This window comes from Saccopteryx leptura, chromosome 6 (genome assembly GCF_036850995.1).
Source record: "Saccopteryx leptura isolate mSacLep1 chromosome 6, mSacLep1_pri_phased_curated, whole genome shotgun sequence".
Taxonomy (NCBI): domain Eukaryota; kingdom Metazoa; phylum Chordata; class Mammalia; order Chiroptera; family Emballonuridae; genus Saccopteryx; species Saccopteryx leptura.
The window spans coordinates 172,219,880-172,243,565 of record NC_089508.1 but is presented as its reverse complement, the minus strand read 5'-3'; the positions used below and the strand labels follow the sequence as shown (position 1 = coordinate 172,243,565).

Here is a 23,686-nt window from a genome sequence, read left to right as displayed (position 1 = left end):
AATTTTTTTTTTAAATTTTATTAATTCATTTTAGAGAGAGGAGAGAGAGAGAGAGGAAGAGAGGAGAGAGACGGGGGAGGAGCTAGAAGCATCAACTCCCATAACACATACAATATTTAAAATGAAGAACAAGTAAATTTAAATCAACAAACTGACCAGTATTTCAGTGGGAACTATGCTCCTCTCACTGACCACCAATGAAAGAGGTACCCCTTCTGGAAGTGCGGCGGGCCGGATAAATGGCCTCAGGGGGCCGCAGTTTGGGGACCCCTGCTTTAGAGTGTACTCTCTATGTGTAGCAAAAGGTTTGCTGTAAGCTAGTATGCTGTAGGCCAGCAGCGGCCTCACACATGTCGTGTTCACCCTGATCACTTTTCCCGCTACCCTCTTCTAACTCCCACCTCTATACTACCGTAACTATTCCTGGGAAGAGATGTCTGTTCCCATTGTGTCCACTTCCTGAGCTCCCACTTGTTCCTGAACTCTCAGAGTATGATTGCATCCCTCTCGTATCACCTCTTACCACGTGACCCTCTCAATCTCCAGCTCTGTTTTTTCTCTCTGTTCCCCTCCCGCTTCTATTTAGCGTTCTCCAGGTTCTGCATTTAGCACCTCACCTCTCTTGGTCTTACACTCTGCCTGGGTGATCCTGTCCACTTTTGTGCTGTATCTACTGTATACAGAGGACCCCTCAAAAAAACATCACTCCAGCTGTAAGATCTCTCCTATAAAACAGACACAGCTTTCCAACCGCATCCTGAAAGAGTCTACCTGAATATCTCAAGCGCCTCAACCTTACCGTGTCCAATACTAAATTCCTATTTTACTTCCAAAATCTGCTCTTTTCCCGGCATTCTGTTCGTGTGAATTGCACAACTATTCACCCACCTGCCAAAGCCGATTTGATTCTTCTCTTTCCCTTTCGGTTTCTACATTCAAACTGTGTCTCCCATAAATTAATCCGGACCCGTAAATTCAGTGGAGTCCTTTGACCTGGGTTCCTGAGTTTAATATATGCTCTTTGAAAAAAGACTCAGACATGCTGGCTCTAGCACTTTATTGGAAATTGGTTGTGTACATCAATGAGATCAGATAAAAGTAAAAGCATCATTTTCACACAATAATAATATCCTGATATCTGTGCTATCTTTTTACATAATTTCATAAATCCCAGTATGCTCTTGATTTGAGTCAAAGAGCTTGAATGGTCCAGAAATCTCTCCACATAAATAGAAATCACAGCATCTAAAATAACCATCACTGTTTGGAGTTGGTTTCAAAAGTCCTGGGAACATCTCTTAAAATATAAGTCTGTACCTTGGATTGGTTGCCGTGCTGGTGGGAGGGAGGGAAGGGAGTGCACGTTAGACCACGGAGCTAATTATAGCAGGAGCTGGGCGGAGGTCAGAGCTCCGCTGGTGTGTGGAGCACAGGGGGTGAGGGCTGGCTGGGGAATCAGCCACCTGCACTTTCTAACATCGCCAGTGTCTAAGCTATGAGACTCCAGGGCAGAAAGAAGGAGTTGCCCCAGCTCCCTTGGCACTGCCAAGAAATGGCAGAGCCCCCTTCCAGATTGCCTAGGGGCAGAGTCTGGCACAGAGAAGGTTCTGGAGAGTTCCACCCATCACCCTCCCCCTTCCACGATCAATTCTCTCTTAAACTGGAAAATTTGAAGGAGTGGCCCCCAAGGAAAACAACTGAGCCCACGTGCGGCTGGTCCCTTGGATTGAGGACAGGGTGCCCTTGCTTGGCTTGACCTGCGGGGCACTGACACAGGCTGCTCTGTCCCCAGTGTCTCCCTCGCCACGTTGAAGGCCATCATCAGCAATAAGGTCCTCTGGTTCTTCAGAGCGTCTCAGCATTCAGCAGTAACACCTGCATGCCCGTGGGGGCTTTACTGCTCACAAACAGCTTTAACCTCCACCAGGTCATTGGTTCTCGCAAGCCTCTGAGGTAGGAAGGGCAGGGATCGCAATCCCCATCTGAAAGATGAGGAAGCTGGAAGTCACAGGACTAGGTCCCCTGATGGACTCACAGAGTCGGCCCCTGGCAGAAGCAGAACTCAGGCCTCCTCTCGCATGTCAGGCTCCAGAGTCTACATGTCAAAGTCCCTCTCACAGCTTTTCTGAGAAAGGGGAAGAGTCTGGGGGAGGGGACGCTGCCCTCCTCCCTCCCCGGCCCGTCTTGCGAGGTTCTCAGACAGCCCCATTGAGGACAGGATGAGTCCGCATGCGATAGATGATGACCGCAGTGGCCGGGCACAGCAACAAGGAGGTCATGATGACAATGGTGGCCAGGATGATGAGGACAATGACCCAGATATCCAGGATGTGCTTGGGGAGCACGACCCCCATGGGAACCTGGGTGACTGCGTCCATGGTGTTTCAGTCTGTAACAGACAGGAGAGAGGAGATCACTGTTTTGTACCCTCTCCCCGGCCTCTCCCTGCCTCCCCAGAGCAGGAGTCAGAAGCTTGGTCACTTTCCAGCGGTGTGATCTTTACAGTTGCTTGATCAATAATAACAGCCTCATTTACAGAGGGCTTCCTGCGTGCCAGGTGTGTTGCTAGGCACTTACATGTACTCACCCTTTTAGTCCTCACTCCAACCACCAACCCTAAGAGATGGGGACTACTATTGGGGCTTTTTAATTTCTTGGCCTTTATCCTCAATTATTCCCATTTTAGAGATGAGGACTTTAAAGCCGTAAAAGATGTAGATGTAGTTAATGTGCCCAAGGAAGTGCAGCCCGATGGGTGGAACTCCAGAGCATCCAGGTTTTACTATTAAACCACCATGTTATCAGCCTATTCTCTCTCCTATAAAATGGGAGCGTCATTGCTCTTGGTCCTAGACCCCTTCTCCCATTCTCCTGGTAATGGAATGCATTTCTTTCCTGGGAAAAACCTACACACTCCATGTCTCAGTTAGGGCACTTGCCTGAGCCCAGGTAGGATACGTGACTTAGGTTTGGCCGTAACAAATCTCCGTGGCCTCAATTCGGGGACAGGCAAGCCACCCAGGTGAGGTCTACAGAGTCCTCCCAGGGCTTCAATACACAAGCTATTGGGAAAGATGACTCTGCTGGGATGCGTGAGTCTAAAAGGACCAGAATGGGGCTGTCTCCCCCATATGTAGAGAGCCAGTCCTAGAGGTGGGAAGAGAGTTGGAGCCTTGTTACTTCTCGAACCCAGCCCAATCTGACACCATCTGCACACCAGGACAGCCCAGATTGGAAGCCAGTAAGTTCTGGTTTTGTTTAAGCAGAGTCAGTTTGGCTTCTTTCTCTCACAGCTAAAAGAGTTCTGATGGATAAAGTACGTCCATCAGTTGTTCCCAAACTTTAAGTCACAGCACTCTTAGGGTCTTCCTAATTTCACGATAGCACTCCAGGCCAAAAGAAATACGTAGCAGTTCCATTTATGATGTAGTTAGGTTCGAAGAACTTTAATAAGTGTTTATATTCTAACGAATTAGTAGCTGTTGGAAAACAGAATAGACACAAATTATAAGAGAAGGTATGTTTTCCATTCTTAACCAGTTACCGACTAATGGGATGCGTGCAGTGGTTGGGCATTGCACAACTTTCGAAACTCTGGAGTCAGACTGGACAACGTCACGCTCACTTCCTATTCCACGCTCATTGGTGCATAGTACTTGCTGTATCATGGCAACCGCCAAAAACTCAGCTCCACAAATTATAATATTATCAAAAAGAATGTCATAAGATTAATGGTAAACTGTAAACTATCTTGAGCCATTAGTTTACACAGTGTCTAAGAGATGTCAAATATCACTATTCTTATCAAAAATGTTAAAGTCCTTGCAGCCCCCATACACACATTTTTGCAGTGAGCTCACTGTGGCTCCCCAGGGCTCAGTGTACAACTGGGGAGCACAGATGTTACCTCCTAAAGTTCCTTCTAGATATAAGATCTTTAGTCCTCTGATTCTAGGTCCCAGGCAAAATTCCTAAAAGTCCTATTTTCTGCTTTTACCTAACCAGTAACTTTTCCTTTCTAATCCCTCTGGCTCCATGCCCACTGTTGCCCCTCTAAGTAAGGGAATGATTACCATACTTTGGTACTGATTACAAAAGTAGAGTCCCCAAGATGTATACACAAGGATGTTCACTTCTGCATCATTTGTTACTAGCAACCGACATAACAGAAGTGTCCATAAATAGTAAAATAGAGTATATCCATATAATGGAATACCACACAGCAATTTTCATTCATTCAATTAACAAATATGTAGTGCTTGTTACATACAAGTATTGTTCTAGTGTATTACAAATATATATATATATTTTTTTTATTTTTTTTATTTTTTTTTTACAGAGACAGAGAGAGAGTCAGAGAGAGGGATAGACAGGGACAGACAGACAGGAAGGGAGAGAGATGAGAAAGAAGCATCAATCATTAGTTTTTCGTTTTGACACCTTAGTTGTTCATTGATTGCTTTCTCATATGTGCCTTGACTGCAGGCCTTCAGCAGACTGAGTAACCCCTTGCTCGAGCCAGCGACCTTGGGTCCAAGCTGGTGAGCTTTGCTCAAACCAGATGAGCCCGCGCTCAAGCTGGTGACCTCGGGGTCTCGAACCTGGGACCTCCGCATCCCAGTCCAACACTGTATCCACTGCGCCACTGCCTAGTCAGGCAGATATATATTTTTAAATTTTTATTTATTTATTTTAGAGAGCTGGGGAGAGAGAGAAGGGCAGGGGAAGGATCAGGAAGCATCAGCTGTTATATGTACCTTGACCAGATAAACCCAGGGTTTTGAACTGGTGACCTCAGTGTTCCAGGTTGACACTTTATCCACTGTGCTACCACAGGTCAGGCAACAAATATTAACTTATTTAATAGCCAATAAAAAGAATGATGATCTGTAGTGGCCTCCAAAGTATTTTAAATGGAAAAAACATTAAGCGCAGGATAATTCCTTTCGTTTAGATTCTTAGAACTAAGCAGATAGATAAGTGAGGGTATAAAAATGAAAAGTCTTTTATGAGCAGAATCCAAAGACAGTGTTAACAGTCATTACCTTTGGAGTGTTAGACTAGGAGTGGAAGTTTTTGCTTTTCATTCTTTGTGTCTTTAGAGTGTGAATTTTCTAAAGATGAGCACGTATTACTTTTTCTAAGTTACTGTACACATATGAAAATGTACTGCTATTGTTATTCTCATTGGTAATTATAGAACACCTGCTAAATGCTTATAATATTCACAGGGATGAGCATAGGTTTTCTAGTCACTGGAAGCAGCACAGATGAGGACTCTCTGGGACCTAAGAATTTGATCTTATCAAAGAAACAACCCCATTTTCTTTCTTTTTTTCTCTCTTTTCTCCATTTTTTAATTTTAATTTTTAAAATTATTTTTATTTATTCATTTTAGAGGGGAGAGAGAGAGAGAGAGAGAGTGAGAGAGAGAGAGAGAGAGAGAGGAAGAAGGGGGGAGGAACAGGAAGCTTCAACTCCCACATGTGCCTTGACCAGGCAAGCCCAGGGTTTAGAACCGGCAACCTCGGCATTCCAGGTCAATGCTTTATCCACTGCATTTTTTGTTTTGTGATGAGAACTTTTTTTTTTTTTTTTTTTCTGAAGCTGGAAACAGGGAGAGACAGTCAGACAGACTCCCGCATGCGCCCGACCGGGATCCACCCGGCACGCCCACCAGGGGGCGAGGCTCTGCCCACCAGGGGGCGATGCTCTGCCCATCCTGGGCGTCGCCATGTTGCGACCAGAGCCACTCTAGCGCCTGAGGCAGAGGCCACAGAGCCATCCCCAGCGCCCGGGCCATCCTTGCTCCAATGGAGCCCTGGCTGCGGGAGGGGAAGAGAGAGACAGAGAGGAAAGCGCGGCGGAGGGGTGGAGAAGCAAATGGGCACTTCTCCTGTGTGCCCTGGCCGGGAATCGAACCCGGGTCCTCCGCACGCTAGGCCGACACTCTACCGCTGAGCCAACCGGCCAGGGCCCTGTGATGAGAACTTTTTAAGATCTACTTACTCTCTTAGCAACTTGTGAATATATTGATACAATACAGTATTATTAACTCATGCTGTACATGACACCCCCAGGATTTATTTAGGTTTTTTTTGTTTGTTGTTGTTGTTTTTTGTATTTTTCCGAAGCTGGAAACGGGAAGGCAGACAGACAGACTCCTGCATGCACCCGACCGGGATCCACCCGGCATGCCCACCAGGGCGATGCTCTGCCCATCTGGGGCGTTGCTCTGCCGCAATCAGAGCCATTCTAGCACCCGAGGCAGAGGCCACAGAGCCCCGCATGCACCCGACCGGGATCCACCCGGCACGCCCCCCAGGGGGCGATGCTCTGCCCATCTGGGGCGTTGCTCTGCCGCAATCAGAGCCATTCTAGCACCCGAGGCAGAGGCCACAGAGCCATCCTCAGTGCCCGGGCAAACTTTGCTCCAGTGGACCCCGGCTGTGGGAGGGGAAGAGAGAGACAGAGAGGAAGGAGAGGGGGAGGGGTGGAGAAGCAGATGGGCGCTTCTCCTGTGTGCCCTGGCTGGGAATCGAACCCGGGACTCCTGCACGCCAGGCCGACGCTCTACCACTGAGCCAACCGGCCAGGGCCTATTTAGTTTTTAACTGGAAGTTTATACCTTCTGACCCCTTCACCCATTTCACCTACCCCCCTGCCTCTGACAACCACCAATCTGTTCTCTGTATTTATGAGTTTAGTTTTTTGTTTTCTTTTACTTTATATTCCACATAGAGGTGAGATTATATAATATTTCTCTTTCTCTGCCTAATTTCACTTAGCATAATGCCCTAAATTCCATCCATGTTGTCACAAATGGCAAGATTTTGTTATTTTCTTATGGTTGAATAATATTCCACAATCTATATACCATATTTTCTCTATCCATTCATCCATTGATGGACACTTGGGTTGTTGCCGTGTCTCGGCTATTGTAAATAATGCTGCAGTGAACGCGGGAGTGTGGATATCTTTTCAAATCAGTGTTTTCATTTTCTTTGAATAAATACCTAGACGTGGAGTTTCTGGGCCATACACAGAAGTTCCATTTTTAATATTTGAGGAACCTCCATACTGTTTTCTACTGTGGTGCACCAGTTTTCATTCCCAACAGTGCACGAGAGTTCCCTTTTCTCCACATCCTCTCCAACACTTGTCATTTCTTTTTGGTAACAGCCATGATGACAGGTGTGAGGTGATTTCTCATTTGGTTTTGACTTGCATTTCCCTGATGATTAGTGATGTGGAGCACCTTTTCATGTACCTGCTGGCCATCTGTTTGTCTTTTTTACTTTTTTAAATGTCAACTGGATTCAGGGAGCAATTTAATTGTGGGAGGTTATTTATAATTCACTGTATTAAAAAGAGTAAATACAGGCCCTGGCCAGTTGGCTCAGCGGTAGAGCGTCGGCCTAGAGTATGGAAGTCCCGGGTTCGATTGCCAACCAGGGCACATAGGAGAAGTGCCCATCTGCTTCTCTACCCTTCCTCCTCTCTTTCCTCTCTCTGTCTCTCTTCCCCTCCCGCAGCCAAGGCTCCACTGGAGCAAAGTTGGCCTGGGCACTGAGGACAGCTCCATGGCCTCCGCCTCAGGCACTAGAATGGCTCAGATAGCAGTGGAGTAACGCCCCAGAGGGGCTGACCATCACCCCCTGGTGGGCATGCTGGTGAGGACAGCTCCATGGCCTCCGCCTCAGGCACTAGAATGGCTCAGATAGCAGTGGAGTAACGCCCCAGAGGGGCTGACCATCACCCCCTGGTGGGCATGCTGGGTGGATCCTGGTCAGGTGCATGCGGAAGTCTGTTTGCCTGCCCCCCATTCTCATTTCCGAAAAATAGAAAAAAAAAAAGAGTAAATACAGCCTGACCAGGCGGTGGCACAGTGGATAGGGCATCAGCCTGGGACGTAGAGGACCCAGGTTTGAAACGCTGAGGTCGCTGGCTTGAGCGCAGGCTCATCCAGCTTGAGCGCAGGCTCACCAGCTTGAACGCAAAGTTGCGGGCTTGAGCATGGGATCATAGACATGACCCCATGGTCGCTGGCTTGAGCCCAAGGTCACTGGCTTGAGCAAGAAGACACTCGCTCTGCTGTAACCCCCCTCCCCATCAAAGCACATATGAGAAAGCAATCAATGAACAACTAAGGTGCTGCAACAAAGATTTGATGCTTCTCATCTCTCTTCCTTGCAAAAAAAAAAGAGTAAATACATACATATATAATTTTAAGTCAAATACGATTCAAGTGTGAAACTAAATCAGTGGTCACCAAGTGCTTATAGGTGCTGAGAACCACCTTCGGACAGTATAAAAAACAGGATCCTGGGTTCTATTCCAAACTTACTGAATTAAACTCAGGAGAGTTTAATTCCTGCTCTCCTGAGTTTAATTCCCAGGTGATCTGAATGTGTGACCAGGTTTGGGAATCCCTGGACTCAACGATCTCTAAGCCTCTACAATTCGTTCTAGTCTTGGGTGCTCCGTCGCCAGTCTGGTCAGATCTGGGTAAGTCTTGGATGAAGGAGAAGACTCTGGCAAGGCTCCCTGAGGCCGCACGAGTATCAGGCTGGGGCCTGCCGAGGAGGGAGAGGCAGGGGCTGGCCCTGCCCCAGCCTTGAAACGTGGTCACTTTCTTCCAGGTCTAAAGCACAGAAGCGTGAGTCACAGGAGACTCACTCACGCACACTACTCAGGAGGTATGGGGGAGGGAGAATTTGTTCTTTGTGGTCTCCTGATTACATCAATAGCTCGCTCACTCTGGGCCAGCAGAACCCTACAAAAGCCCTTTCCGGTAAGCCCATTAACATGAGTGTCTGTGACTCCAAATGCCAGGAACACATAATCTCCCTGGCTGATTTTCATAAGCAAACCCTGTCACTTACAGGAACTCGGGCGACAGGGCTCATCCACAAGCAAGGATCATAGAACACTGAAGCTAGAACCAGCCTGATTTCACAGATGGCAAAACTGAGGTCCAGAGGTTTTCCCTCACCTTCGACCCCATCCTTCCAGAATAATCATTCAAAGACATAAATCTGATCAAGTCACTACCCCAATCTAAAAGAAAACAACGGAACAAGCAGATGAATAAGTGAAACTTTGTAAATGTGTTCTCGACTATATTAATATTACTACCTTGCACATAAAATTGTTTAAAACTGCAATCACACACACACACACACACACACACACACACAAAAGATAAAAGTGCAGCTATTCTAGAATGCCAGGGAGGGGCCGGGGGGGGGGGGGCTTGGGGTCCTACTCAGTCAACAGGGCTGGGTAAATATCCTTAGAGGCCAGCCCTAAGCACTAGAGATTCGGTGCTCAACCCGTTCACATATATAATTCAAACTAAAAGTAATACTAAACCACAACACAAAAATGTACATTATGATGAAATTAATGTCATTTTTTCTTATAAGTTAAAACTTCAGAGAAGATCACTTTTCCCAGTTATTTAGTTGTGTCTGCTTCGCACAGCCTGCTCACCTGGCACAGCACAGCTCTGACCCCTAGGTTTCAGCGCCCTAAGGCTGACTGTCCACGTGGATGCGATGCTCTGTCTCTACTTCAACCTTCTCAATCCCCGAGCGTGTGTTCTCTAGTGGGCTGTTCCCTCCCAGGTATTAGGGATTCCAGTCACTCCCATCTCCCCACACTGTGGAAAAAAAATTTTTTGTCCCCAAAATAAGAGCTCCGCAAACCATATGTTCAGCATCTTGAATGGCACACTGGGAAAATGCACTTGAGAAAAAGCAGGACTCTAAGCGGCTGCTAGCTGACTCCTGTTTGACCTCTGTTTGGCATCCGGCACACTGGCTCCTTATGAATGCATAAAGCTCTGCTTCTTGGCACATTTAATTAATGACCAAAAAATCGATCTGCTTATGTTTGCTTTGCAGATACATTCCTTGTTATTTCTGATTCATGGGTCCTATCAGAATCTAGCCCAAACCATTCATGTTGCAAATTCAACCTTGTGACTGATAAAAATAGGATGTTTTTATGACCGTGGGAGGTAAAACAGCAGTCATGCCTAAACTCCTGTCATTTTAAAGTGGCATACTTTAATCTATGGATCTCATGAATGAATAATAAACTTTGACATATGTTCAGTATAAGTTTGTCAAAAAAAATGTGGTAACACCACACTGAGCTGACAAGTAAGGAAGCCACTAGCATTGTCAACCACAGGCACCAGCAAGGCCCTGTGCCACCAGCCCTGAGTTTAAGCAATATAGACAATGCAATGGAAAAGTTCCTAATCCTCAAATGACTATTTTTTGTGTCCATTAACAAGACTAAGTGTCAAGATAGAAAACTGTAGTTCCTCCAAAGGAAGAAAACATTGCACCTTCTCCAAAGGTGGAAAACTCATCCCATCTGTCAAGTACTATACTTGGTCCAATCTAGAAAGGAAAGGGAGGTGGGTGCCCTGCTGCCTGCTTGGGGGAACATCAGGTTTTATTCTGAGACCATTTTTCTAAGCACCTACATACAAGTCCTTTAGCCAAAAAAAAAAAAAGTTCCAGCCAATTCCATCATATGGCAAATTTTCTAGTTCTAACAAAAGAGATATAAATTTTGTAAGTTAAAATTTCCTGCAAGTCCGAATTTTAGAATAACTGAATTCAAAATAACTAATCTGTGCTATCTACTACCCACCTTATAATTATGAGGCTAATTCCCCAGCAGGAACTATTACCTCTCTGACAAAGCAATGTTGTTTTTGGTTGGGCACTATCAGACCAAGTAACTCTGTCCAGGATATTTGTTCATTCATTCATTCAATCCTTTGCAAAGTACTTGCTATATACCAGATACTCTTTTAGGAGTTACCATCATTGACTCAGGAGACAGCTTTTACTTCCAAGAAGCACAGAGAGGACAAGAACCCCTCGCCCTTATTACCTCAAACATAGAATCACACAAGCCAGAACCTTTTTCTTTCTTTTTTTTCTTTTAAGTGAGAGGAGGGGAGATAGTGAGACAGATTCTCGCATGCATCCCGACTAGGATCCACCCAGCAACCCCCTCTACATTCAGAACAACCAAGCCATCCTCAGCACTTGGGGCTAAGGACTGAAGCCAGCATTTCTATAACAAATACCAAGTGCTAAGTACTGTGCTAGGCCTTGTCCATACATTAACTTATTTAACCTTCACAATAATCCTGTGCGGGATATATTATTTTACAGAGGTGGAAACTCAAGCTGAGAGAGGTTAACTAGCCAGTGATCACGAAGTTAAGTAAATGGGATTCAAACTCAGATCTGCTGACCCCGTCTTCACCACTACCAACACTACCTCCCTCCAAAGCATCCACACAGACCCAGGAGTGTGGGAAGGGAACATGGCAGATCCCCAGCTCACTTCTAAGTACAGGAAAGACTCTTATTGCTTTTGGCCAACAGTCATTCTATTATACTTAATAGAGAATTAAGAAGGGATATGCAGCCCTGGCCCATTGGCTCAGCAGTAGAGCATCGGCCTGGCGTGCGGGGCACCTGGGTTCGATTCCCGGCCAGGGCACATAGGAGAAGCGCCCATTTGCTTCTCCACCCCCCCCTTCCTCTCTGTCTCTCTCTTCCCCTCCCACAGCCGAGGCTCCATTGGAGCAAAGATGGCCCGGGCGCTGGGGATGGCTCCTTGGCCTCTGCCCCAGGCGCTAGAGTGGCTCTGGTCACGGCAGAACGACGCCCCGGAGGGGCAGAGCATCGCTCCCTGGTGGGCAGAGCGTCGCCCCTGGTGGGTGTGCTGGGTGGATCCCGGTTGGGCGCATGCGGGAGTCTGACTGTCTCTCCCCGTTTCCAGCTTCAGAAAAAAAAAAAAAAAAGAAGAGATATGCAGTCTACAAAGATTAAGACTTTTATTCCCAGTAATGCCAAACTGGACCATTTTCACCAGTAAGAACTGGGGACAACTAGAAAAATTGGACAAAAATAAATAAATAAATAAATAAACAAACAAACAAACAAATAAATAAATAAATGAAATGCTTGAAGGCATTAAGAAATAACAAAGTAATGAAGAATTGCCAGGTTAAGACCTGGGAGAAGACAGAAATCCAGGTCGATGAGCCTGGCACTTGAAGCAGTGTGGCCACCAGTGGAGGATGAAGACAAACCAGTGTTTCTGACAGACGCAAAATGCAAGCCTGCTGAGACAGGAGAATAAAATCCTTGCGTTTTGAGGTTGGACTTCAATGAGTACTTTTTTTTTTCAGTGAGAAGAGGGGAGGCAGAGAGACAGACTCCTGCATGTGCCCCAGCCGGGATCCACCCAGCAAGCCCACTAGGGGGCGATGCTCTGCCCATCTGGGGCGTTGCTCTGTTGCTCAGCAACTGAACTCAGCACCTGAGGAGGAGGACATGGAGCCATCCTCAGTACCCAGGTCCAACTTGTTCTTGTTGAGCCATGGCTGCAGGAGCAGAGGAGGGAGGGGTGGAGGGAGAGACGAAGAGGAGAGAGAGAGAAGCAAGAGGAGGAGGAGTGGAGAAGTAGATGGGGTGTTTCTCCTGTGTGCCCTGACTGGGAATTGAACCTGGGTCATCCACACATCGGGCTGACGACAATGAGCACTTTTAGTACTAAGAATGAACTAGAAGTATACCAATCCCAGAGATTACAAGCAGCTTTGAATCACCACAGTCCTTGAAATTGAATGAAAGTGGTGTGATCTCTAGGTGTCTGGCAGAAGTGAACCTTTTATCCATCCTATCTAAAGGAGATAACAAACATAACAACAGGCTTCCGATTTTTTTTTATTCAAGTATAATGTTTAATACATAACCAAAAATAAGCAGGAATGAAAAAAGGCAAGATGACAAGAACAGAACCATCAGAAACGATAGACAATAGAAAAAGATCTACAGAGCTCCAGAGATGGGAATCATCTAACTTTAATAACCTTGCCTAGTAACTATGTTCAAGGAGAAAAATAACCCAAGATTGAGAATTTTGAAAGAGAACTGGAAACTACAAGAAAGAACACAACATATCTTTTTAAAGAACCAAATAGAAATTCTAGAACTGGAAAATGTACTAATAGAAACAATGGAAACTATGAGATCATGAATATATGTTTCAAGCCACTAACCTGTGGTCATTTGTAAAGGCAACAATAAAACACTAATATCCCAGTACTGGGTTTGTTCTGTGCCAATGCAACGTCTACAAACTAACAGTATTCTAGAAATTCACATAATTTAGACCACATAACCTACCTGCTGTTTCACGGATTGAAGGCAATGACTTGCCCAAGGTCACAGAGCCAGTTAATGGCAGGACAGAGGGAGAACTCAGGCCTCCAGATGTGCAATGCTCTTTTCAATTCCATTACTATCCTGTGTGAGCTGGGAGGTGGGAGAAGAGAGTCGGGATCAGGTTGGAGAAAGCGCTGGTAGGGAATAAACTGATGTAAACAGTGAGAGCCATCCAGGCCTCTTGATTATACCTTTTTACTTGTAAAAGTTTACGCAAGACTTGAGGCCCAGAGCCCTAAGCAACTTCACCATAGGTGAAGCAGGTGCAATGGTTTTCCAGGTAATCATATTCATATACACACTTACACACAAATGTAAGAACAAATGTCCTCTCGGAATTGGTCCCACCCTTTGCATTCTACCCCTTTGACTTAAGGCCCAAATGCAATTAAATCTGGTGAAGAAGGGATTGGCTAAGCCTCATTTATTTATTCCTCACCCTGGGTAAGAACATCAGAGAAGGGAGGGGAAACACTAGAATTCTACTTGTAGACACTGAACAAACAACTCTTAAATCCAGAAATCCCCAAGCTTCTATATTCTGGGAAAGGATGAATGCTCTTCTGGGTGGAGGGAACCCTGGAAATGGCAGGGAAGTCTTTCCTTCACACTCACCCTACAGAGCAGTGTTAAAAGCCCAAGCTCAGAGGCCAGGTGGTTAGGATTTCAATCTGGTTCCACCACTTTCTAGCTGACCAACCTTGAAGGACTTACTTAAACTTCCTATTGCATTCACTTCCTCAGCTATCAACAAAAACAAAAGTGGGAAAATAACAGTTTCTGCCTCCTAGGGTTTGGAGAATGAATTCCTTGGGAAAATCACTCATAGGACTTAGCAGTGTTCTGACACGTAGTGAACACTCTACGGATGTTTATTCTGTGATTAATAATTTCTGGCCTTACGTGGGGACTCACTGACCTACATAAATATTCTCCCCTCCTTTAGCTAGTTTGTTAGTATCCCTAACTTGGACCACGTCTTTATCAACAAGGGTGATAGATGATTAATCTATATTAGTGATTTTTTAAAAATCGACCAGCAGCATGCTTGATTTACGTGACCTTGCCCTCCAGTCTACATACGAAACTGGTAGAGTAGCAATTCTGTATAATTCAATCAACATTTATGGCACTGTGATTAACACTGGGCATCAAGGAGTGGTGGAGAGACAGAGATAAATAAAACTGTTTGTACTTAAGAAGTTCACTCTCTTATGGAGAAAAAAAAAGACACTAATTACACTTGCTAATTGCAATACAAGGCAAAGAGGCGCTACCCCGAAGGTACAAACCACATGCTAGTGGAGGAGAGAAATGAAGTAGAAAGAGCGTGGACTCCAGAATTAAGAGGATCTTATTTTGAACCTGCCTTCCACCCTTATTAAAGGTGTGACTTTGGACGAGTTATTTCAAATCTCCAAACCTCAATCTTCTGATCTATAAAATAGGGGCATTAGAAGAACTACATCGTGCCTGACCAGGCGGTGGCGCAGAGGATAGAGAGTCGGACTAGGATGCCGAGGACCCAGGTTCGAGACCCTGAGGTCGCCAGCTTGGGCTCATCTGGCTTGAGCAAAGCTCACCAGCTTGGACCCAAGGTTGCTGGCTTGAGCAAGGGGTCACTCGGTCTGCTGTAGGCCCGTGGTCAGGGCACATATGAGAAAGCAATCAATGAACAACTAAGGTGTCGCAATGCATAACGAGAAACTAATGATTGATGCTTCTCATCTCTCCGTTCCTGTCTGTCTGTCCCTGTCTATCCCTCTCTCTGACTTTCTCTCTGTCTCTGTTAAAAAAAAAAAAAAAAAAAAAAAAGAAGTACTACATCATACCATCCTATTGTGAGAATAAAGTGAGGTGAAATTATATACAGTCCTGGAACATAATAGATGCTCAAAAAAATGTTAATCCTCATTCCTTTGTTTTTGTCTAAGTAAAATATCATAGAAGGCCTTATAAAGAAGGAGGCCTTTGGATATGGGCTTTGAAGGTAAGTAGGAGTTCAAAAGGGAGAAATAAGGGAAAAGGCAGGCTAAGCAGAATAGATAACATCAACCAAGCCTCAAGGTGATGAGCTACACGGTGTGTTGGAGCATATGTAGTCCTTGTGGCTTTGGCAAGAGGCTTACCTCGTTAAGCTTCAGTGTTATTTGTAAAATAAAAGGGGAATAATAATAACTAATGATAGTAACTACTTCATCGGGATGCCAGGGAAGTTGAAAGAGCTAATGCACATAAAACACTCATGATGTTATCTGGAACACAGTAAGGGCTCATATATGTTCAACTGAGCTAGTGAACACAGCATAGCTCTTAAATTCAAAGAGTGCAGGGGCCCCGCTCCTGGGTGCTGTGACTGCTCTGATGCTGAACTAGGAAACCACATCGATAGTTTCATAAGCAAATGGCCTTTTTGATAGTCTGACCCAGCTTTGACCTTCCACCAGAAACGCACACCCTCCACATCTGAACTGTTGCTAACAGGTCACTTTTGAGAGCTTGCCAGTGGTTTACCCAACTGGTTTTATCGCTGAGGAGTTTGCTGAGGAAGATGGCAATAAAAGAAATGACTTCCTGCTGGCAGGCAAGCTTGATTATCCCAAAGTGGGAGAGGGCAGATAGAGGCAGGTGGCTTCCTACGGGTGTCACCCGCCAGCGCTCACAGACGGTGCTGCTGCTGCTTCATCCCAACAGACATGGGGGCCAGCGAGGAGGAAGCTAAAACCAGCTCCGGGTCAGTGATGCTGGGGGCACCTCTTCAAGCAGCTTGCAGAGTGCGAACAGGGAGGCTGATGCTCCCCAGGGCAGTAGACGTGGCAGTGTACCAGCATCTCACAGCTTATAGGACTCCTGTAAAGCTCTACCCTCAGGAGCTGGTGAGACAGAGAAGAATGGAGCGTTTAGACCAGACAGAGAGGACAACTCAAGCACCAGAAAGGGGCCCCACTGGCCACCAGTAGCCTGGGTAATCTAATGACCTGTGTGCCAAAGGCTGGTCCCACTTTGACAACTTTGTTCTTGCTGTTCCCTCTTCTTAGCACACTCTTCCTCCTACATCTGCCTTTACAAGATTCAGTGTCTCCATGTCAACGATCTCGACTTAAATGTCACCTCTTTGAAAATATCTTTCCAGACCCACCCTCATCCACCAGCCATTCTCTATCTCAGACCTTGTTTTATTGTCTTCATACACTTTTCACAATCTAAAATTAGCTCGTTTGTTTGCCCGTTTGTCGGTCTTGACCATCTTTGCCGGCTCCAAGGCAAGGCTGAGGGCAGCAGAAGCCTCGGCTCTTGCTCACTGCTGTACCCTCAGCACCCGACCCAGGCCCTGCCACGCAGTAAACACAGTGAGAGCCGTCAGGAAATGAATAGGCACAGACTGGGGAACTTTGGATTTGAGCTCAACTCCTAGAACTAAGTGGTGGAGGTCCAGAAAGGCTCCTCACCCCTGCAGAAAAGTCCGACGACCCTAAAATCAGAACCGTATCTCGAAAATAAAATGCCATCCTCTGACCTGATTGTTTTCTGAAGCTCTCTGTATATCCAAGAAGGATTAGGGGGACCTCTTTCTCTCCCAGCCCACCCTGTATGTACCTGGCAGAAGAGGCCTGGGATTTCAGAATAACAGCCTCTAGGACCCGCTCTTGCTGATTAGCTTGGGCTGGTGAGCTCAGTTTGAGTTTTGAACCCTTGTGCTCAGGAGCTGGGCACCGAGGTGGGTGTAGAGGTGTGGGATTAGCCGCCCAAGATATGACCCTTTCTTCCCCTGTATTTAAAAAAGGACAGGGAGGCTGATCAAAGGGAAGGGGATTTCCCATGCCAAGTTCAGTGTGAAAAGGCCATCCCAACTCACATTTACTCTTAGAAATAGTTCCCCTCCCACTCATTATGTAAGAGTTAGCCTCAAGCATTTACCAACCCAGCACAGAGTCCATTTCACCAGGGACACTTGTTCCATCAAAAGGGGCCAGAGGGGTCCTGGCCGGTTGGCTCAGTGGTAGAACATTGGCCCAGCATGTGGAAGTCCTGGGTTCGATTTCCAGTCAGGGCACATAAGAGAGGTGCCCATCTGCTTCTCCACCCTTCCCCCTCTCGTTTCTCTCTTGCCCTCCTGCAGCCAAGGCTCCATTGGAGCAAAGTTGGCCTGGGCGCTGAGGACGACTTCATGGCCTCTGCCTCAGGTGCTAGAATGGCTCCTGTTGAAACGAAGCAACGGCCCAGATGGGCAGAGCATCGCCTCCTGGTGGGCATGCCGAGTGGATTCTGGTTGGGCACATGTGGGAGTCTGTCTCTCTGTGTCCCTGCTTATCACCTCAGAAAAATACAAAAAAAAAGGGAGGGGGCCAGAGGAAGGAATGAGAGGACACACATCTATCAAAAATGTGAAATGAATCAAATTGGAGGCATTTTGGCATTTTTCCGATGACCTGACGTCCCTGAGGATTGCTTTGTTCTCATTTTATACAAACTGACTTCTGTCTCCTCCAAAATTCTTTTTATTTTTCCCTCAAAAGGTCTTAACAGTCTAAAGACTTGTTCTCTGAGTTTCTATCTGCTCTTCTGTGGCTGGAAAATGGAAAAACACCAAGATATTTCAAAGGGATCAGAAAGCAGCCAGAGCTGTTCAAGACTGCACATACCATCAGCTCCAGCCAATCACAGAGTCCTAGAAACCGACAGGGAGCCAGCAGAGTAGAAACCCAAGCCAAATCCACAGCATCCTGTTTAAACCTCGACCATCTATCACTGTGTTTGCCAGTGACTCAGTGCCTGCTGCATGCTGACCTGAAAAAGGGGACTGTCCCTGAGGTGGGCTGTCAGGGGGGCTCAGTGACAGCTGCCAAGGGCCCCAGAGTGGCTAATCCTCTGCCTCGCCGTGTGTGGAAGGCAGAATAATGGCCCCACGAGGGTGTCCATGTCCTGGTCTGCAGAACCTTGAATATGAAAAAGGAAATGTGACTCAGAGGGCGGGGTCATGAGAACAGAGGGAAGGGATTTTGCAGATGTGATTCAAGTTAAGGACTTTGCGGTGGGGAGGTGATCCTGGGTTATTTAGGTGGGCCCAATCTAATCACGAGTCCATTAGATTCACCATGAGAAGGACGTGACTCTCCATTGTTTGCTTGTAAGATGCTGGAAGGCAGCTACGAGCCAAGGAATGAAGTGGCCTCTAGAACGGCCCTCAGATTACAGCCAGCAAGAAAACAGTGACCTTGGTCCTACAACCATAAGGACTGCCTTCTGCCAACAACTCAGATAAGTAGGGAACGAATTCTCCCTCAGTCTCCAGAAAGAAACATGGCCTAATGATGCACTGATTTTGTTCCAGGGAGACTTCTGACCTATAGGACTGTAATATGTATATTAATACATTTTATTTTTTTAGCCATTAAATTTGTGGTAATTTGAGGCAGCATTAGAGAACCAATACACTGTGTGATCCTTAATAATTCCTTCTTTCAAACTGGGCCTCCATTTCTGGCCAGTCCATTGGAAAGGACAAAGTCATCTTTAAGGGTCTGGCCGGCTCTCAAAGATTGCTCTGCTGTCCTGAGATCCCACCTACCCTAGAATCCTGCCCCAGGTCCAGGGCAGTCTTTGAATGAAAATGATTAAAGAAAAAAATAGAAAGGAATAAGGGGGTGGGGGGAGAGAAGATTAATCTTTAAAAAGCCCCAAGGTGTTCCCTAAGATGCCACCAGAGCACTCAGGAGGACAGTCTCCTGGTTTTGTCATTTGGGACTTTCTTGACCAGACCCCAAGGAAATGGAGTGGGAAGTCTGGGAGAGCAAGATAAAAGCTTCACAGTCAACTGGCAGAGGTCCTCCAGAGCAGAGCCTTGTGGAGGTCATGTGTAAGATCCTGATTATTGACATCTGCCTGGAGCACAGGATCAGGGAGTAGGGACACGTGTGTCAATGAATGTGTCATCATTCATTGAAACACGGTTTTCTCTCTCTTTTCTTCTTTCTCTCCCATTTCATTTCCCCTGACCCTATGTAGTGGGTCACCAGCAAGTCACATGCCCAATCAGCCCATCAAAGTCCAAATCAATAAAATAAGGAGGCTATATCTATACATATCTAAGCAATTGAAAGTACATGGTTTTGTACTGAATCTGGTTTGCTATTATCTAATGTGTCAGACGTTTATAACTCTGACCTGTTCCCCTTCCTGGCTACCTAACTCCAGGAAACACATCATTCTTACTTGATGTTGTTCACTGTCTATTTTCCCAGAGACTTGGAAGGGTTATAGGGTCCCTAGTAATTCACTAGTCCAGTGGCTGTCAAATTCTCATTTAACCCCCCCAGGTCACCCTGCAAGTAAATGACAGAGGCACGATATGAGCCCAGAGCCTCTCACTCCCAGTGCCATTCAGAACAGAGGCCCTGCAGCCACACTGCTTGGGCTCAAAGTACAGCTCTGCCACTTATTTCCCGAGTCACCATGAGTGGGTCACTTTCTCTCTGGACCTCAGTTTCCTCATCTATAAAATGGATGTAATGATGGTCCCTACCTCATAAGACTGAGGTAGACTAAATGAGTCAATACATATAAAATGCTTAGGATAATGTCTGGTTCATAGCTCTCACTATCTGTTAAGTAGGGTTATGCTTATGTTGTTCATTTTACCTAGCCAATCAGGGCAGGGGTCTGCAGGGTGTGGCAAATACCAACATTTACTCCTATAAACTGTGCGTATGAGTACGTGTGTCTATCTTTGATACCGCAGTCAATAGTGACAGTATAAAATCAGCTCAGATAAAGATCCTCTTTCCTTGGAGACATCTCCTTTGTATGTTCAGTCCACGAAGAAGAAACAGAAGCACATTTTAAAAAGAAGGATCGGAATACGGCTGGGGAATACCTGAGGCTGCGACCACCTCTTTACCCCTGGGTCTGTCACCCCTTGGCTCAGCAACCCGACCACGTCAGAGACCCCACCAGAGTGTCTAATTTGTTTTATGTCTCAAACATCTTGACGCAGCTTAGTGACTCTCAGGCTGGGTCAGAAAAGGAGGAGTTCCCAGACCTTTTATGCAACGGAGCCAGTCCTGATGCCGAGAGGTCAGCGTTTGGAAGACTTGATGGAGCATGACTTGTAACCTCCACAGCATGATTCATCATCCTGGGAGAGTCAGAAACGGGAGGTCCCTGCTGGAACAGACAGGCACTTCTCCTGGGGTTTTTTAAGTTGTTACTACAGATGTACATGACGTTCTGAGCTCAGTTGAGCTGTCTCGACTGTGCTCAGAGGATGGCTGAGTGGCCTGCTTAACCCAAAGAGCACATCGTGCTCGGCCACAGACGTCTACCTGTGTAGCCCTCACTTCCTCATTTTACAGATGGGAAGGCCAGGTCCAGACAGTGGAAATGCCCCATGAAGGTAACTCAGAGTGTCTCCTGACTTTCGGAGAACTGTTTTTTCCACCTCCACCCGTTCCCCCAGCCCCATTCCGTCATTCACAACCCTTCCTGACCACTTACACACTGCAGTCGTAGCACTGCATACAGCAGGTGTGCAAGGAACCTTTAATACTTGAACGACAACAACTTTCACTGCTCCATCCTAGAGCTTTGAGGAACCTATAGACAAAGGAGGATGTGTGAGGCCCAGGGGCCAGCAGCATTAGTGTTGTCAGGAAGAAACAAGCGGAGCTGCAGGAATAAGGGCCCAGCCTGGCCACTCAATCAAGATAAAAACCTCTGACAGTGATACAGTTTGTGAGGTTCCCATCTCTCATTCTTTTACTCAGTAAACAGTATCGGGCGCCTATTTGCCAGGCCCTGTGCCAAGTGCTGAGGATGCCTTGGAGATGAGCCTGCAGAGACAGTCCCTTCCCTCAAGGAATTTGTGGAAGGGACGCGCGTGCAGGAGAACCGACAACTGGAACAAAGTCCTCAGTGAAGAGGCAGGGGAGGAGATGAGAGAGCCTGAAAGGAAGGCTTCTCTCTGAAGCACTTTGCACACCCCCTTTCCGTCTGATGTCTGTATGCAAAGGCTATTTTCTCCATTTCACCGACGGAGAAACAAGGCTCAGAGACAGGGAGGTGTAAGTGCCAGTGACAGACCGGGGCTGCAGCCCACGACCCCTGACTCCAAATTCCTGGCGTCTTCTACGTTGGGTTTGGAGACAATCAGGAACGACCAGAGGACAGAAGAGTGTCTCCTGTGGGGTTGGGGCTCACCCCTGGGGTTCCCGCCTCCCCTGACGCCCAACAGCACATGTAGAAGGCAGCTGGCGCTTAAGGGCTGAGAGCACGGAAAAAAGGGAATGCAAAAGTGATGGGGGGGGGGGGGGGCGAGAGGGAGGGTGAGGGAGAAATGGGAATCAAAAAGAAGAGTTGGGAGGACACTAGGATAAGGGGCAGTATGAAGACCCGAACTGCACATAGGACACCCAGTGGCCCCACTCACCCCGGTTTCCGCAGAGCTGCTTTTAAAACACACGGCCCTGCCGCAAACGGATCTGCAGAAAGTTCCTGGGACAGGGACGGTTCGATCGCTTCTCTGGATTCCTGGGGCAGGAAGTGGCCCCCAGCCCTGGAATCTTCCGTCCAGAATGAGCTTGGTCCACCGAGCCCGGGAGGCGGGAGCGTGCGGCAGCGGCTGGGACGCGCGGGTGGGCACCGGGCGCTCTGATCCGGTGGCTCAGGAATTCGCGGTGGCCAGGGACCGCCCCCGGAAAACCCGGCCCCGCCACCCGCTCAGCTCCTCCCCCAGCTTCCCGCAGGCTGCGGGGTGGGAAGTGACCCAGCAATGGAGAGGAAAGTCCACGGAGTCTCGGTTCTTGCAGCCTTGTCACGTACTCGCGGGAAGGCCCCGAACAGTCACTTAGCCCACCGTGGGGTTCCGTTCTCTGTATTGTAAGCGAGAGGGCTGGCCTAAAATGTGTCCTCCCGGAGCCGTTCCAGCTGTAGTCTACACAGGGGAAAGTGTAACCAGTGAGTTTAGATGGGTGAACCGGACTCTGAGCTCCTGCTTTGCAATGTACTGCGTGTAGGATCCTTAACAAGAGATCGCCTTGTCGACTTTCATTCTCTGTAAAGTGAGGATATTAACACCTGTCTCCCAGCCCTGTTTTGAGGATTGACTAAGAGCAGTGATTTTTCAACCTTTTTCATCTCACTGCACATATAAACTAATAACCAAAGTTCTGCAGCATACCAAAAAGTATAGATTTTTTTGCCAACCTGACCAAAAAAAAAATAGGGTGTTTGTTTGTTTTTTGCCAACCTGACCAAAACATAATTTTGATTCATTCACACAGCTATTGTTGTGCTGGCTGTTGTCATTTTTTTTTTAATTTGACAATCTAAGAAAATAGAGGTCACTGCCCCCGACTACAGTCAGGTATTGCATGTTTTAAAAATTGTTGCAGCACACAGGTTAAAATCGCTGACTTAGAAGACCAGCGAGAAGCCGGTTGGTTATCTACTATAACACGGCTCTGAGCATCCTGTTTATTTTCTGATAACGTGAAATAGCCCAATCCAAGGTGATCAACGGCCCATTAGTTTACCCTACCAGCCCCCGCCCAGCTTCCAAATAGGACAAAGCCAACTCTGTGATCTCCTGCCCATCTCTGTGATCCACCCAGTGACCAGGACTGCAGGGCCCATCTTGACACCCACACATTTTAATTCAGTAGCCCAGGGTTCTTCAGTCCTATTCTTCTGAAAAACAGGAGCTCAGGCCTTGAGCATGTCCAAAAGAAAAGGGAAAACTGAAGATCATCTAATCCAAACATCTCCTTTTATAGGTGGAAAAACTAAACTAAGGCTCAGGAAGGTTGAGTGACTTCCCAAGGTCACTTCACTGGTTGGTATTTGTCAAAGCCAGAATAAGACTGTTTGATTACATAGCCTAACTTCCATGCCACGCCTCACTAATAATTTTGGGCAGGGTCTGATCTTATCAGGCCTTAAGTTCAGAACTCTAGTTGCAATATTTTCCTTTCTATTACCAGCACCCAGTGCAGAATGAATACTCCATTTGTTGAATGACTGAATGCTCAGAGGGAGAGGTCAATCAAGGCTTTTCTTTCTAGTTCTTGTGTTATACCTAAAGACAGTTGTATGCTTGAAAATGTATTGTATTAGTCATGGTTCTCCAAAGAAACAGAACTGTGTGTGTGTGTGTGTGTGTGTGTGTGTGTGTGTGTGTGTGTGTGTGTGTGTGTAAAGAGAAATTGAGGCCCTGGCCAGTTGGCTTAGCAGTAGAGCATCGGCCTGGCATGTGGAAGTCCCAAGTTCAGTTCCCAGTCAGGGCACACAGAAGAAGTGACCATCTGCTTCTCTACCCTTTCCCCTTCCTCTTCTTTCTCTCTCTCTTCCCGTCCTGCAGCCATGGCTTGAATGTTTAGAGTAAGTTGGCCCTGGGCACTGAAGATGCCTCCATGGCCTCC

The 23,686-nt window shown here is 46.8% G+C and overlaps 1 protein-coding gene across 2 annotated transcripts; it reads right to left on the bottom strand.

The window, feature by feature from the left end:
- Window positions 1-1,040: 1,040 nt before the first annotated feature.
- SMIM3 (small integral membrane protein 3) lies at window positions 1,041-22,193 on the bottom strand. 2 transcript variants are annotated; one of them, XM_066343420.1, is made up of 3 exons: window positions 21,697-22,193; window positions 13,233-13,361; window positions 1,041-2,389 (listed from the first exon to the last, which is right to left on the bottom strand). In XM_066343420.1, the coding sequence occupies exon 3, from the start codon at window positions 2,376-2,378 to the stop codon at window positions 2,196-2,198; it is 183 nt and encodes a 60-aa protein (XP_066199517.1). In that variant the 5' UTR covers window positions 2,379-2,389; window positions 13,233-13,361; window positions 21,697-22,193; the 3' UTR covers window positions 1,041-2,195. The 2 variants fall into 2 exon arrangements, with proteins under 2 accessions (XP_066199517.1, XP_066199516.1); XM_066343419.1 differs by lacking the exon at window positions 13,233-13,361 and having other exon boundaries at window positions 21,697-22,183.
- Between the last annotated feature and the right edge of the window lie 1,493 nt (window positions 22,194-23,686).

Excerpts from the sequence above, each read along its gene's own strand:
- SMIM3 (XM_066343420.1), bottom strand. The coding sequence starts at position 2,378 with ATGGACGCAGTCACCCAGGTTCCCATGGGGGTCGTGCTCCCCAAGCAC.